The sequence below is a fragment of the Enhydra lutris genome, unplaced genomic scaffold, assembly GCF_002288905.1.
Source record: "Enhydra lutris kenyoni isolate GAN:26980312 unplaced genomic scaffold, ASM228890v2 scaffoldscaffold2, whole genome shotgun sequence".
Taxonomy (NCBI): domain Eukaryota; kingdom Metazoa; phylum Chordata; class Mammalia; order Carnivora; family Mustelidae; genus Enhydra; species Enhydra lutris.
Genome location: NW_019154086.1, coordinates 80,211,829 through 80,227,813, shown reverse-complemented (window position 1 = coordinate 80,227,813; position 15,985 = coordinate 80,211,829). Strand labels below are relative to the sequence as shown.

The window sequence follows — 15,985 nt, the reverse complement described above, 5'->3', positions numbered from 1 at the left end:
AGAGAAAGAATATAGAGTGCAGTCCATTTCTAAAATGATTAGGAGACGGGGCGCCTGGGTGGCTCAGCACGTTAAGCCTCTGCCTTTGGCTCAGGTCATGATCTCGGGGTCCTGGAATCAAGCCCCATATTGGGCTCTCTGCTCAACAGGGAGCCTGTTTCCTCTTCTCTCACTCTGCCTGCCTCTCTGCCTACTTGTGATCTCTGTCAAATAAATAAATAAAATCTTTAAAATGATTAAGAGACAAATATGACAGTATGCTAAAGTGTTTTTATTACAGGTATAATTTTTCATAATACAGAAATAAAGTTTAGATTTTCTTTCATTTTAAATTCTTCTGAAAAAATACCACAGATGTCTAATCGTTTAGGTAAAAACTAAATTAAGAAAATTTCCGTTTTCGTGTAAATATTAGTAACAGTTAATTTAACAATTAGCAGAAATGAAGTTTTGTTGCTGGTGTCTGAAGATCTGTTTTATATTATCTTCAGGGTTTGAGAGAAGAGGTAGGCACAAAAGCAATGTTTTAAATTATATTACACTTTGATGATAAAAATATAAATAAAATTATGCTACTTTTTAAATCTCTGTCAATAGGTAAAGAAGCAATTGTTTTGTTTTGTTTTGTTTTAACTGAAGGTGGTATTTCAAGTACATATACAGAAAGTTAAGCTTACTGTGTTACAGGAATAGAATGTTAAAAACTGATCAATGTTATAGTTGGAGCTTAATTCTACAGAGCCTTTTAAGTTTATTGTTGTGTCAACCTGTCAGCTGATAAATATAAGTATAGTCATGAGTACAGTTAAATATTTTTAAATGTTTTTTAAAACATCTTAATATGATCAGCAAAACTCCCAAGAACACTTTAATTAATCTTCATATGCACTTTGTAATGAAAAAAGATATGTAATTATTTAGCTAATAAATAGCCATTTTCTTTTCCTTTTGGTTTAGTACAAATTTATACATTAAAAGACTTAACAAGAAAATTAACTAACCTATTTTGACCCTGAGAAAAAGTTCAACAAAGAAAAATGACTTTCTTCTTGCTCAACTCTTCTTTAAAAAGAAAAGGAAAGAAAATGTAAGTAGGGAAAAACAAAATATAAAATTCCTTGTGTTAAAGGCATGGTTAGTTCAGTTATTTAAGGGTATATTTTCAGCTATGTTGTCATCATCATCAAAATTCTGTGCTCTACAGAGTCATATCAAATTAATGCTCACTACTCACAGGTACATTTTTTTCCAAAGACATATTCTTTTAAATGCATTATTAACCCAAAAGTTTGGCTCTACTCTCAATTTTCAAACTTTTTAAAGTGAAAGCTCCTTAGTGAGGAAAAGTTGAGATCTAACGTATACAGAGACCCTGAGACCCTGTAACTTTGGGCAGAAAAGCTATTCTTTCATCTAGATAAGAAAGTAGTTTAGTGGGATGCCTGAGTGGCTTAATCAGTTAAGCACCCTGTTTGGGCTCAGGTCTTGAACTTGGTTCCCTGGGATGGAGCCCAGCATGGGGTTCTCTCCTAAGCAGGGAGTCTGCTTCTGCCTCTGCCCTCCCCCACTCATGCTTGTGCTCTCTCTCTCTCTCTCAGAAATAAATAAATAAAATCTTAAAAAAAAAAAAAAAAGAAAAAATAGATCAGTCATTTAAATTTTCCCAGCACACTGCCTGTTCCTAACTATTTTCTATCACAATTTCTTAGTTTTATCTTAGTTTTTTCCATCTCTCCAGTAAAAGTAAGGTCTTATTGATTAAATCTGATGTTCTTCATGTTCTTGGACACTAAACAAATATTGGTTGATGAAAATAATTCACCAAATGCTATCCCAAGTATATACAGAGATTTTAAACTATGTTATACACCTTCACAAAGGGTAACGTTTTTGTTTTTGTTTTTGTTTTAAAGATTTTATTTATTTATTTGAAAGAGAGAGATCACAAGTAGGCAGAGAGGCAGGCAGAGAGAGAGAGAAGGAAGCAGGCTCCTTGCTGAGCAGGACCCTGAGATCACGACCTGAGCCGAAGGCAGTGGCTTAACCCACTGAGCCACCCAGGCGCCCAAAGGTAGCGTTTTTAAAAACCAAATTGAATTGGAATAAAAACAACAAGTTAACAGAGGGCATTTTTTACATTAAAATAGTTAGTAGAAAAATGTTTAGTTTTCTGTTTACAAAAAAATTTCTAATTATCATACTTTCCATTAATAAGCATTAAATCCTAAATAAAATTTTAAATGTAGTTCTCCAAATGGACATACAGCCCAACTATATTTACGAGGCACAATTTCTAATAAATCAGTATTAGACCTTATGACAGTTCCCAAATCTAATTTTCATATAGTTCCTTTCCCATATTTTTATATTTCTAAAACCTATTTATTCCGTTTAATCATAAATATGTTGGAAGGGGTACCTAATGACAGTACCAAATTTTAACTGAGGTTCTTACAGTAGTTTTGGTACCTCTATGTAAAAATTAACTTGCACATTCTGAATCAATACTTCTCAATCTTACAAATGGCTGTAAAAAGAAGTAATAAAATAGAATGCCAAAAGGGCCTTAGCGATAGATGGAATGTCTAAATGTTCTTTTAACAAAAAACTACTAGTCAAGGCAGTTGTATAGAGAAGATGCAGAAATATTAAGGTTTGTGTATAAGAAAAAATTACTAATGACTATTTTAATAATAATTTAAGTAAGAAGTCTCTTATCCCCATAATTTTGTTTAATTTCATAATTATCATCAGGTAACCAAAACTAATCTAAGTCAGGAGATCACATAGTCTTTCTCAAAACTTTCCTCTCAAGAAAAACAGGTCCTATCCAATTTGGAGGACTACAAGTCCTTAGACCTATGTTTTCCAATAAAGGAGCCAGTAGACACCTGTGGCCTTTGAGCACTTGAAATAAGGTTAGTACAACTGAGAAATTGAATTTTAAATTTTATTTAATTTTAATTACTTTACTAAATTTAAATTTTAATGTATTCAACTCAGTTACTAGAACTTTTAATTATGTTTGAAAAAACTTGGGTTTGTATTCTTAAACTAAAAATTTACTAAATCTAAATATAGATCAAGTATTTCCAATGAAAAAATATCAGAGTTAAAAGAATACAAAAGAACAAAATACTCAATGAATTTTATATTGATTATGTAAATATTAAAATATTCTGATATACTGGGTTACATAAAATTTTTCATTATGAAAATTCATTCAACTGTCCTTTTACTTTTTTTAATATAGCCACTAAAAGTTCAGAGTTACATAAGTGGCTTACATTATATTTCTATTAGACAGTACTGCTTTAGACAACCTGTATAAAATCAAAACTTTTTAAAGTCAGCTTCCTTAACGTATAATTTACATGCAATAAAATGCAGTCTTTTACGAGTATAGGTCTATAAATTTTGACAAATGTATGCAGTCATGTAACAACCAAGCACAATTAGGACATGAAATATTTCCATCACCCCAAGAAGATCCTTCACGCTCCTCTGTAATCAACTCACAACTTAACTCCTACCTCCAAATCCTTACAACTCTGTCTTCTGCCCCTATAGCTTTGCCAATTCTAGAATGACATACAAATGGAATAATACAGCATGTAAACTTTTGAATCTGATAAAATCAAATTTTAAATACTACAGTACTCTCACGGCACTAAAGGATGATTATCATTCTGGTATTTCCTTGTATTATGAACATTTTGCCAAGGCCTAGTTTTCATTATTCTGCATCCAAAACTGAGCTTTCCTCCCTGTCACTATTACAGTAATTTATTTATACCACTAGACTACAAGTGACCAAATTATATTATAGTCGTTTACATGCAGGTCCTACCTCATTAGACCGTAGTAAGTTAGAAGCCTGATGTCTAGACCTACTACGCTTTCCATAGGGTTAACTGCCTAATGAAATTAATAGTGCAAATAACAAGGCTAAGAAGATATTTGTTTAAAAAAAAACTGAGATTGTATTATAAAAAAAGGAAAAGAACACAAAAGAATTGAGTCATGAAGAAGTTAATCCTCTAGATTAGATGTCTACTTTCACTGAGGTCTCAAAAAAGGATATTGGGCTCTGGAGGATCCAAGAACTATAATGCCAGCCAACCAGGTGCAAATGCTAGTGGAGATTTAACTTAAACCAATATTTTTATCCAGATTGCTATTGATTTTGTCAGGGCTTGCTAACAACGTTGAATAAATTTGGAGCAGTCTGCCTAGCACTAGTTTTCTCATAAACTCTGTTACTTCTGGTCAGTATTTTACAGAACATAAAAGTTTTTCAAGAACACCTGTATTGCATTACAGCAGGAACACAAGTACCACGTGAAGGTAAAGACAAAAAATCCTATGGCTCTATCTGAAAAGTCAGATATTTGTAATCATTAATTTTCATATAAATATATGAAGCATAACAAATCTATGTTTTAAGTAAATAAATGAAATAGTACACCTAACTTTAAATCTTTCAAACACTTACTGAAGTCTCCAGTAAGAAAAACTCCTTCTGCTCCTGGGGCCCATTCTTTGCAGTATAAACCACCATCGGCACATCTGTGGACACCAAAGGATTCATAACCTCTGGAGAATTTATCAATACCACCTTCGTTCTCTCCAATGTTGTTCAAGGTCTCGTTAAACCGCTTATACCTTTGAAAAAGTGCAAAAGAAGGAAGTTAGAAAATAAAATCGTCTTCCAGGAAAGCTACTGTAGTTAAGTCAATGCTTTATTTACTCCTATTCCGAAAAAGAAAAGAAAAAAGATATTAAAGAGGAATAATGTGAATAATTTCACATATAAGGTAGCAGTTACCTCACAGGACAAAATAATTCCTATCTCAAACTGAACCAATCTTTTTTTGGTAATTTCATGCATTTTGGTGTAAGAGAGAAAATACGATTGTTCTATATTCCATGAAATTTTAAAAATCAGCATTATAGCAATTTCTATGTCAAAATAGTATGATGAAGGAGCATCCCTATGTGTTTCTCTTCCAACCCCTAAGAAAGTAAAAGAAAAATAGTCAAAAGCCAGTAAGATAAATAAAATTACCTTACAAAAGGGTTTGGCACACTTTTCCTGTTAAAAGGTAGATGGTAAATTGGTCTCTTTCACAACTACTCAGCTATTTCTCAAAAGCATGAAAACTGCTGCAGACAACATGTAAATGAATGGGTATGGTTAATGCCAATAACATGTCATTTACAAAACAGTTACTCGCCAAATTTGGCCTATGGGCTGTAGTTTGCCTAGTTCTGCCCTTTAGCATAGCAACTAAGCATGGAAAAAAATGTGCTACGTCATGTCAAACTATAAAAGCTAGTGGCCACGAGAAGAAACTAAAGATTCCTTCCCAAAGAGGACTAAGAGTAACACATGGTTGTTTCTCACCCTCACCCAGATCTGGAGTCCATACAGCCAATCAATAAAATAAAATAAAACAAAAATCCTACTAATGTCACTAATACCAACACACATAGGGAGAAGCAAGGACAAAACAGGTAAAACTGAAGTGAGGCAGGTGGTAGGTGCTTTCTGTCAAAAGTCAAGGTTCCAGAACGATGAACTGAGCAATGCTAATATATGCTTCCTTGCACTTCCCCAGATCCTGAGGGGTGAGCAATAAAAGTCCCAGAAAGATGACATGAATCCAAGTAGGGGATATATAAGGAATATCCAAAACTGAGAAGCTGACTAATGAAGAACATTCCCACTAACCCAAACAGAAAACAAATCTTTCCAAAGATTTGGAAATTCTTACAAATATTTCACATTTTATTTCAACTTACTTAAAAATGAACTCAATAGGGGGTGCCTGGGTGACTCAGTGCGTTAAGCGTCTACCTCAGGCTCAAGTCATGATCCCAGAGTCCTGGGATCAAATCCCCAGGGCAAGCTCCCTGCTCAGGGGGAATCTGCTTCTCCCTTTCACTCTGCCATTATCCCCTACTCATGCATGCTCTCTCTGTCAAATAAATAAATAAAATCTTTAAAAAAAAAAAAAGATTTTATTTATTTATTTGACAGAGAGAGACACAGCGAGAGAGGGAACACAAGCAGGGGGAGTGGGAGAGGGAGAAGCAGGCTCCCAGCAGAACAGGGAGAGTGATGTGGGGCTTGATCCCAGGACTCTGAGATCATGACCCGAGCCTAAGGCAGAGAGTTAACCGACTGAGCCACCTGGGCACCCCTAAATAAATAAAATCATAAAAAATATGAACTCAGTAAAAGAAAGAGGTGAGAGATTATACAACAAAAGGATGAGAGGTAAAATGAGACCCCTAGACCTAAAAAAAGCAAGAGGAGGAACAAAATATATCACTGGAAAATAATAAAATAGAATTGGCAAGAAACAAAATACACATATGGTAAAACAGCAAATTATTAAACAAATAAATAATTGGAAATTTATATAATAGAAAAGAAAAAGACTAAGAAATAGACTATATTAAGGAAGCTAATAGGTACGTAAAATTGACAAAAATGATCTAAAATAAGGATAGCTGCTGACTCTGAAGAACAAAACCAAATAAAATGGATATAAATATATAAAGCTGAAAAATTCTTCTCTCAGAATTAAATCTGAATATTTGGGGTTCCTGGGTAGCTTAGTCGGTTAAACATTCAGCTCAGGTCATGATCTCCCCATCCTGGAATCTAGCCCCATGTGGGGCACCATGCTCAGTGGGGAGTCTGCCCCACACCGCAGGTCATACTCACTCTCTCTCTAATAAATAAGATCTTGAAGGAAAAAAAAGAATTAAATCTGCATATTAAAAAAGACCATGCTATATTTTAAGAAAAATTTGGAAATCAAACATAAACATACACATGGGCAACACCTCCCAATTTAGGCTACTAAATTTAAAAGGGTACAGAAAGAACTCTTTAGAAAACCGGTCATAGAAAAGCAGTAAGAGGGAGGTTTTTGTTTTTGCTTGTTCCAAAGGAACAGAACACTAAAGACCAAAAGATAAAGCCAAGCCCACACATTTCTGAGAAGGAAAGGTGATAATCTAACAGTATTTTATTTTTTTTAAAGATTTTATTTAATTATTTGACAGACAGAGATCACAAGTAGGCAGAGAGGCAGGCAGAGAAAGAGGGGGAAGGAGGCTTCCAGCTGAGCAGAGAGCCCGATGCGGGGCTCAATCCCTGGACCCCGAAATCATGACCTGAGCCAAAGGCAGAGGCTTTAACCCACTGAGCCACCCAGGTGCCCCTAACGGTATTTTATAAGGCAATTTCCTACTCAAACCTAAAGAATTCTTTAAATATTGTCAAATTAAAAAATAAATTTAAGTTTATGACACTAATGAACTACGGTTGAAGGGGGAAAAAAACAAAACTAGATGATTAAAAGATTAAAAACACATACACAGAGGAATTAACAGTCATGGGAGCAGTGTTGCTGAACCCTGATCTTTAAATATAGAACCATGGCTAGACACTGGTGAAAATGTGGGAATGTGATAACAAAAAAAAAACCTCAATGGATGAAGTAAGTTTTATTATAAAAGAAATTACACGAGTGAAAGGAAAATGGAAGTAAATACAGTAGTCGTCCCCATTGTAAAAGAATAACTGATCATTGACTAAAATTTAAGATTGTCATCATTATACTTTTTAATTCCTTTATTTTATTCAAGTAGAATTAAGATATAGTGTTATATTAGCTTAAGGTATATGATATAATCATTCAACAATTGTATGCATTACTCAGTGCCCATCACGGTAAGTGTACTTTTAAATCCCTTCAAATTATCTTATCCATTGCCCCACCAACCTTCTCTCTGGCAACCATCAGTTTTTCTCTCTATTTAAGAGTCTATTTTTTTGTTTGTCTCTTTTTTTCTTTGTTCATTTGTTTTATTTCTTAAATTCCCCACAGGATGGAAATCATACAGCATTTGTGTTTCCCTGATTTATTTCATTTAGCATTCTAGGGCCATCCACATTGTTGCAATGGCAAGATCGCAATCTTTTTTACAGCTGAGTAATATTCCATTGTGTATGTGTGTGTATGACATATGTACATATACACACAAATACACACACATATATACACACATACACACACACACACACACATACACGTTCATACACATACCACTTCTGTATCCTCTGTATCCATTCAACTATCAATGGACATTTGGGTTGGTTCCATATCTTGACTATTGTAAGTAATGCTGCAATAAACATAGGGATACATATATCTTTTTGAATTAATGTTTTCATTTCCTTTGGGTAAATGGCCCATAGTACAATTACTTGATTATACAATAATTCTATTTTTAATTTTGGGGGGAGTCTCCATACTGTTTTCCACAGTGGCTATACCAGCTTGCATTCCCACCAACAGTGCATGAGTTGTATAAGTTCTTCATATATTTGGTTATTATGAACCCCTTATCAGATACATCATTTGAAATTATCTTCTCCCACTCAGGAAGGCTGCCTTGTTATTTTGTTGACAACTTTCTTTGTTGTGCAAAAGGCTTTTATTTTGGGGTAGTCCCAATAGTTTAATTATGCCTTTGTTACCCTGCCTGAGAGGCCATATCTAGAAAAATGTTCCTATGGGCAATGTCAAAAAAATTACTGCCTATGTTTTCTTCCAGAAATATAATGGTTTCAGGTCTCATATACAAGTTTTTATTCCATTTTAAGTTTATTTCTGTAAATGGTGTAAGAAAGTAATCCAATTTCATTCTTTTGCATGTAGCTGTCCAGTTTTCCCAATGCCAGTTGTTGAAGAGACTGTCTTTTTCCCACTATATATTCTTGTCTTCCTTGTTGTAGATTAATTGACCATAAAAGTGTAGATTGATTCTTGGCTCTGTATTGTTCCATGAATCTGCGTCTAATTTTGTGTCAGTACCATACTATTTTGATTACTACAGCTTTGTAGTGATTGTGATACCTCCAGGTTTGTTTTCCTTTTTCAAGATTGGTTTGGCTATTTGGGGTCTTTTGTGGTCTATACAAATTTTAGGATTATTTGCTCTAGTTCTGTGAAAAACATTGTTGGTATTTTGATAGGGATTACAATAAATCTGTAAATTGCTTTGGATAATATGGACATTTTAACAATACTGGTTCTCCAACCCATCATCATGGAACAGCTTTCCATTTCTTTGTGTCATCTTTAATTTCTTTCATCAATGTTTTATCGTTTTCAGAGTACAGTTTTTCCCCTCCTTGCTTAAGTTATTCCTAGGTGTTTTATTCTTTTTGGTGCAACCATAAATGGTTTAATCCTTTTGTTGATGTCAGATGTGCACTCCAGAAAACAACATTTTTTAGTATAAAGGAAGATGTATATAAATTTCAGACATTTCTTTCATTTCACTTCAGTTTCTTTGTTTCAAATAAATTGAAGCTAAATTTAACACATATTTTTCTCAAGTTTCATTATATTATTTTTATCTATCAAGACATTTCTCTATTTTCCTACCTATATGAAAGCATATAAAACATCAGGAATAATATTCCCCAAATATTAGTGACAATTTTTTTCATGAGGTTTCTTTTTACTTTTTCACTTGCATTGTTCCAATCATTTATAACAAATAAGTACCATTTAAATAAAAATAAATTTTTTCCTGAAACTATATAATTTTTACATCATTACAACATCTACATAATCCTATAAAATATCCTATAGGAATTTTATTGGGTATGTAAAACTATGTTTGTAAAATTTGGGGAATTGAAATTATTTGAAATAGATTCATGGAACAAAATTGAATCCCCAAAACAGTCTTGAGCATATGTAGAAATTAAGTATCTGATGAAAGAGCATTTTAAATCAGTAAAGAAAGGATCTCTCATCTAATAAAATATAGAAACTTGTAAGTTAATTATCAAAAAATGGACCCCTAAAATCAAAATAACATCAAGAGAGATCACAGTTATAGACATTAAATTCAAAATAAATAAAGGGGCACCTGGCTGACTCAGTCAGTTAAGTGTCCGAGTTGATTTTTACTCAGGTCATGATCTCAGGGTTATGAGACTGAGCCCTGCATCAGGCTCCATGCTCAGCAGGGAATCTGCTTGAGATTCTCTCTCTCCTCTCCCTCTGCCCCTCCCCTGTGTATCTGTACACTCTCTCTCTCAAATAAATAAATCTTTAAAAAAATAAAAATAAATAATAAAATCAATAGTTCACAAAAAAATACAAATGTCCAAAAACATATAAAAAGATGTTCAAATTCATATGTAACTAAAGAAGTACAAATCCTAAACTTGGAAATTTTACTTTCTACCTAAAAAAAAAAAAAAAAATCAATAAACATGATAGTCTGTGTCAACACAATATAGGCAGAGAAAAAGACATTCTCAAGACTGTTTGGTATGATATAAACCAGAGAAAAATTTGGCAACACCTATGAAAATTTCAAAATCATTAAGTAATTCCATTTTTAGAAATTTATGTTTTGGATATGTTGAACAAGGAAGCAACGACATGTCTGGTGTACAATGATAATCATTATGGGACTATTTATGACACCGAGCCATGGAAAATAACCTACCTACCAGATCAACAATTGGGAGAGTAGCTGAATAAACTGTGTTCTATCCAAACAATAAATCACACAAGAGTCATTAAGAAAAATGAGGTAGAGAGAAAGAGACTGATATGCAAAGATACTCAAAATGGGTTACTTTTAGAGAAAGAAGTTATAGAACAGTATTCTGCAAAGTAGCTATTTGGATAAAGAAAATATAGATATGGCTGTGAATGGCATGCACATCCACTTTCACAGGGCCTCTTCCTCGGCTCCAAGGGTGGGGCTCCAATGGCCTGAGGTGGGCAGGGGCTTAAAGCTTCTTAACACCACCACCCCACAGTTACATTTGCTTCAGTGACATATATGTCTGTGAATGTCAGTGACACATCTCAATATGCCACATAATCAGATCAATGGAGTGAAGTGGCCTATAGGAGTGGTAGGTGTGGGTGGACTATTTCATATATGACCCCCTTTTGTATTGTTAATTGAAGTATATTTGACACAATGTTCCATTAGTTTCAGGTGTACAACTTCATCACTAGACAGATCTAAGTTTACTATGTATTTGTTTACTATGCTATCTATGCTTAACTGTAAATGTAGCTATCATCTGTCACCATAAAACGCTATTGCAATACTATTGACTATACTGGTGATACTGTACCTTTTACTCCCATGGCTTATTCACTCCCTAATTGGAAGCCTATACTTCTCACTCCTCTTCACCCACTTTGACCATCCTATTACCCAACTCTCCGTTGGCAATCACCTGTTTGTTCTCTGTATTTATGTATCTATTTCTGCTTTTTTTTTAAAGATTTTATTTATTTATTTGACAGAGAAAGAGATCACAAGTAGGCAGAACAGCAGGCAGAGAGAGAGGAGGAAGCAATCTCCCCGCCATGCAGAGAGCCTGATGTGGGGCTCGATCCCAGGACCCTGAGATCATGACCTGAGCCGAAGGCAGAGGCTTAACCCACTGAGCCACCCAGGTGCCCCTATCTATTTCTGCTTTTTATTTGTTCACTTGTTTTTTAGATTTCACATATAAATGAAATCATATGGTATTTGTCTTTCTCTGACTTTTATCACTTAGCTACACCCTCTAGGTCTATGCGTGTTGTCACAAATGGCAAGATCTGATCTTATCATTCTTTTTCATGACTGAGTAATACTCCATTCTGTATGTGTATACACACCACTTTTTCCTTATTTATTTATCTATTGATGGACAATTAGGTTGCTTCCACACCTTAGCTATTATAAATAACACAGCAGTAAACACAGGGTGTATACATTTTTTTGAATCAATCTTTTTGTTTTCTTTGCATAAATATCCAGTAGTGGATATTTGAATTGAATATTTGAATACAATTATTGAATTGTATGGTATCTCTATTTTTAATTTTTCGAGGAGACTCCATACTGTTTTCCACAGTGGCTTTACCAATTTACATTCCCACCAACAGTACACAAGGCTTCCTTTTTCTCCACATCCTTGTCAACACTTGTTATTTTTATTTTTGACACTAGCCATTCTGACAGGTGTAAGATGATATCTCATGGTTTTGATTTGCATTTCCCTGATGATTAGTGACGTGGAGCATCTTTACATAGTCTGTTGGCTATCTGTATGTCTTCTTTAGAAAAATGTCTATTTGGGTCCTCTGCCCATTTTTAATCAGATTATTTGGGGGTTTTTGATGTTGAGTTGCCCCTCTGTATTATATATATATATATATATACGCAAAACATACAAACACACACACATACATGCACACACATGTACACATGTGCATGCATATACATCCATGGTTTTATAAATATAAAAATTATATTTGATCCATGATCTGAAACAAATTAGCTTTTAACAAAATGGCATGACCCCAGTCTCAATGACAGCCCTAACTCCAGGGGACACAAACTGAACCACCCACAGAAACCAGATAGGTACTGCATATATGAGGAGCTGTCCCACATCAAAAAACACAAAAGTGTGAGCCTGATGAGAAAAGAAGTTGGCCTTAGAGTACAGAAAACAATGCAGAAAGGAACCCTGGTGAGACAGAGAATACAAACCCCACTGAAAAACAAAAGCTTCTATTTAATAGCTACAGCCCATTGTTACCAAGTGTGATTTGCCAGTTCAAATAGCTAATTAAGAGCCAAAAAAAAAAAAAAAATCCAAGATTTTTTTTCTATGAACTCTTCTTGATTTAAATTAGTTATTATTTGAAAAATGTTTCAAAAAGCTTTAAAATACTGACCTGGAAAAAAAAAAAAAAGTCTGCAGATATAATGAGATATTCATATGCAAACCCTCTCATATTCTCAAAGTCCTATGAGAAAATGTGTTTTTTGGTTTTTTTGTTTTGTTTTTACTTCTTGCAAATATCATTCAGCTGTAATTCTTGGGTGTATGAAAACTCTAACCCATATTAAACAACATAGTGACAACATTCCATAAAAGTATCAAACAGTAAGGAACAAGCAACAAAATTAATTTGGACTTAGGGTGAAAAGAATACAAACACATGTATACGTAATGCAAGGAAAAGTACTGATTAAAAAAGATACAATTCTGGGACGTTAAACCAAATGCGGTAATAATGTTATTGTTAAAGTGAGCCTAGTATCTTAAAAACGCACTTCAGATTTAAGGTTTAAGTTTTAAAAAAATCATTCATGGGGTGCCTGGGTGGCTCAGTGGGTTAATCCTCTGCCTTCGGCTCAGGTCATGATCCCAGCGTCCTGGGATTGAGCCCCACATCAGGCTCTCTGCTCAGTGGGGAGCCTGCTTCCTCCTCTCTCTCTCTGCCTGCCTCTCTGCCTACTTGTGATCTCTGTCAAATTAATAAAAATAAAATCTTAAAAAAAATAATAAAAATAAAAATAAAAAAATAATAAAAAAATCATTCATAAGAACTTTCATGAAATATGTACAAATGTCCCATTTACTAAAATTTCAACAGAAACAGGATTATAGCATTATATTATTTTAACTAAATACCTTGACTTCCCTCAAGGTCAGCCCTATAGCTTCTGATACAGAAATACACATTCCACTTTGAAATCACTGTGGCTCAAAAAAGAAAATGCCTGAGGATACAGCAAGCTCATCATGCCTGTGCCCTCTCCTACTACAGTCATCTCTCTTAATATTTTGCTATGAATTTATAGGATATTTTAAAACTAGGTCAAATTCTTACTAACCAAAGAACATAAAATGAAGTTAGTATAGCAACTAGCATTTTGTACAGATATAAAATGCTATAAATACCATCAGATTTGATCTCTACATTGATGTTTTTAATCCTTTTTACAAAGGAAGAAACAGAGACACAGATAAATATGTTAAGTTGTCCAAGGTCAAGGAGGTAAGGAGCAATAGATAAAGCATCATGCATCACAAAAGGTGATTAAAGTATTTGAAGTGAATCAAGAGACAAAAATCTCAAATTAAATGTCACATTTTCTTTTTAAAGATAGTCCTTAAAGTTTCATTCATAAAGCTACTAATCTTTTAATTAAGAGAATCATCTTAGTCTTTAGAAATAAAGTGCAGATTATATCCTAACTGTGTTACATACTATATGTGACTTTGAACAAGTCACTTAACCTCCCTTTTGCTTAATTTCTTCCCCTGTTAAGTGGGAGAAACATTATAGGTTCTGAGAAATCAATGAAATCACACTGGGAGCCATCCCCACATTAGCCAGCAAGTGCTCCGTAATTGTTGGCTGCAACTTTTCTCCACTTCAGTGAGTGGCAATGCGGTAGGATACTTTTTAATTTATCTTTTTTTATTTATAGCACTTATTTAGATTTAATATATATGTTAATTATTAGCAAACATTAGGGGTTTTCCCCTCAAATTCCAAAAGTGTTTAAGAATCTTTACAATTTTTCCCCCCTCTGCGGTAGAAATTACAATAAAGGCATGCTAACTCATAGCACATACTAAGTACTTCATATTGACTCGAATGCATGGATTATGGAAAGTTTGGGGAAAAATTAAATAGACTGGATTGACTGGGGATAGTTATTTTACAGAGGTAGCAAGAGATAAATTTAGGGGGGTGGGGGAGAAACAACCTGAAATCTTTGCTCTCATGGAAGGTAATTCATCCTAGATCAGTACTGTATTTCTGATTTCAAGCAGAGTTGTGAACATAGGGAGATAAGTCAGGAGAGATGGATCATACCTTATCTGGAAATGTCTAGGATATAGAATCCTTTCTCAAGTGTTTCTGAGTGGTCCTAAAACCTAAGGGACCCATGGGGGAAATTCCTTCCCTGCCAGCTTAATTTTCAAGATTTTATATTGTCATTTGCTTCCTCATGGAGACTTGTATTAGAGGCAAGAAAAAACACAGAAGTAAAAGCTCAACAGGAATTCTTAAGAGCTAAAAAATGGGAAAATAAGGTTAAAAGAGGGGGTTATGGGATTTTTGAAAGAAAAAAAAAACTTTTTAAATCAGCCTTTAAAAAGACTTCAAAGTTTCTCATAGAAACTTTCTTCTCAGGTGAAAACTATCCAGAATATGCAATTATCCATGCATTAAAATGTCAAATGAAGATTTAGGCATTTGAGACTTTAAAGTGGACAGTTTATGTCTCTTAATTAAGGATAAGTACTCTACAACAACAAAAACTGCAATATATTTATGACAGAATAAAAATATTTATTGTGTGCTAATAATTCAGTTACATAAAATAAAATCCTTTCCTTTAGAAGTTCGTTAGTCCAGTGGAAGAGTGTTCAACTCATGACAGGAGAGAGCTGGGATAAGCAAGCATTAACTGGGGAGTAAACAGAAGGAACTACTGGGAGGAGAAGAGGTTAGAGAAGGCTTTAGGGAGTAGTTGGCATTTATGCTATCTCTTGAAGGATAAGCAGTATATCTTGAAAGCTAGAGAAAGGACAGAGAAGGACAATACATATGTAAAAACCAGGAGGTTCTTGTTGACAGGATAACTAGCTTTGTGTAGCCAGAGCAAGAGAATGGGTAGGGATCTACAAGCCACCTAGGATGGAAAAGACAGTTTTCAGCTAGACAATAAAATAAAAAAAAACCCTAAAGACTTTTAAAGGGAGATAATGGATATGATCAAAGACAAGTTTTAAAACGAGCAATTTGAACAATGAATTTTGGTAGGCAGAGTCCATAGGTTAATGAAATCTTTATTAAAATTGAACGTAATAATAAAAAATAAATTAAATAAATTAAATTAAATACACTCAATACTAAAAGCACAGGGATTTGTAGACTCTATTGTTATACAAGATTGAAGAGAAGAATTTTAAAATTGGTATCATACTACATGTGGTTTCTTATTTTTGAATGTTGTTCCTTATTTTTACATGTTTAAATGTCATTAATAAACAAATATATAAATATCCAAGCTTCCATTTAAAATCTCAGTCACTCTTCTAATCTCTATCCAT

The 15,985-nt window shown here is 33.9% G+C and overlaps 1 protein-coding gene across 1 annotated transcript in view; it reads right to left on the bottom strand.

Moving 5' to 3' along the window:
• LOC111148010 (1,4-alpha-glucan branching enzyme 1) overlaps positions 1-15,985 on the bottom strand; it is a 287,214-nt gene that overhangs the window by 227,558 nt on the left and 43,671 nt on the right. Inside the window, exon 2 of the mRNA XM_022504347.1 lies at positions 4,496-4,665. Within this exon, the coding sequence (XP_022360055.1) occupies positions 4,496-4,665 (170 nt within the window). The remainder of the gene's footprint in view (positions 1-4,495; positions 4,666-15,985) is intronic.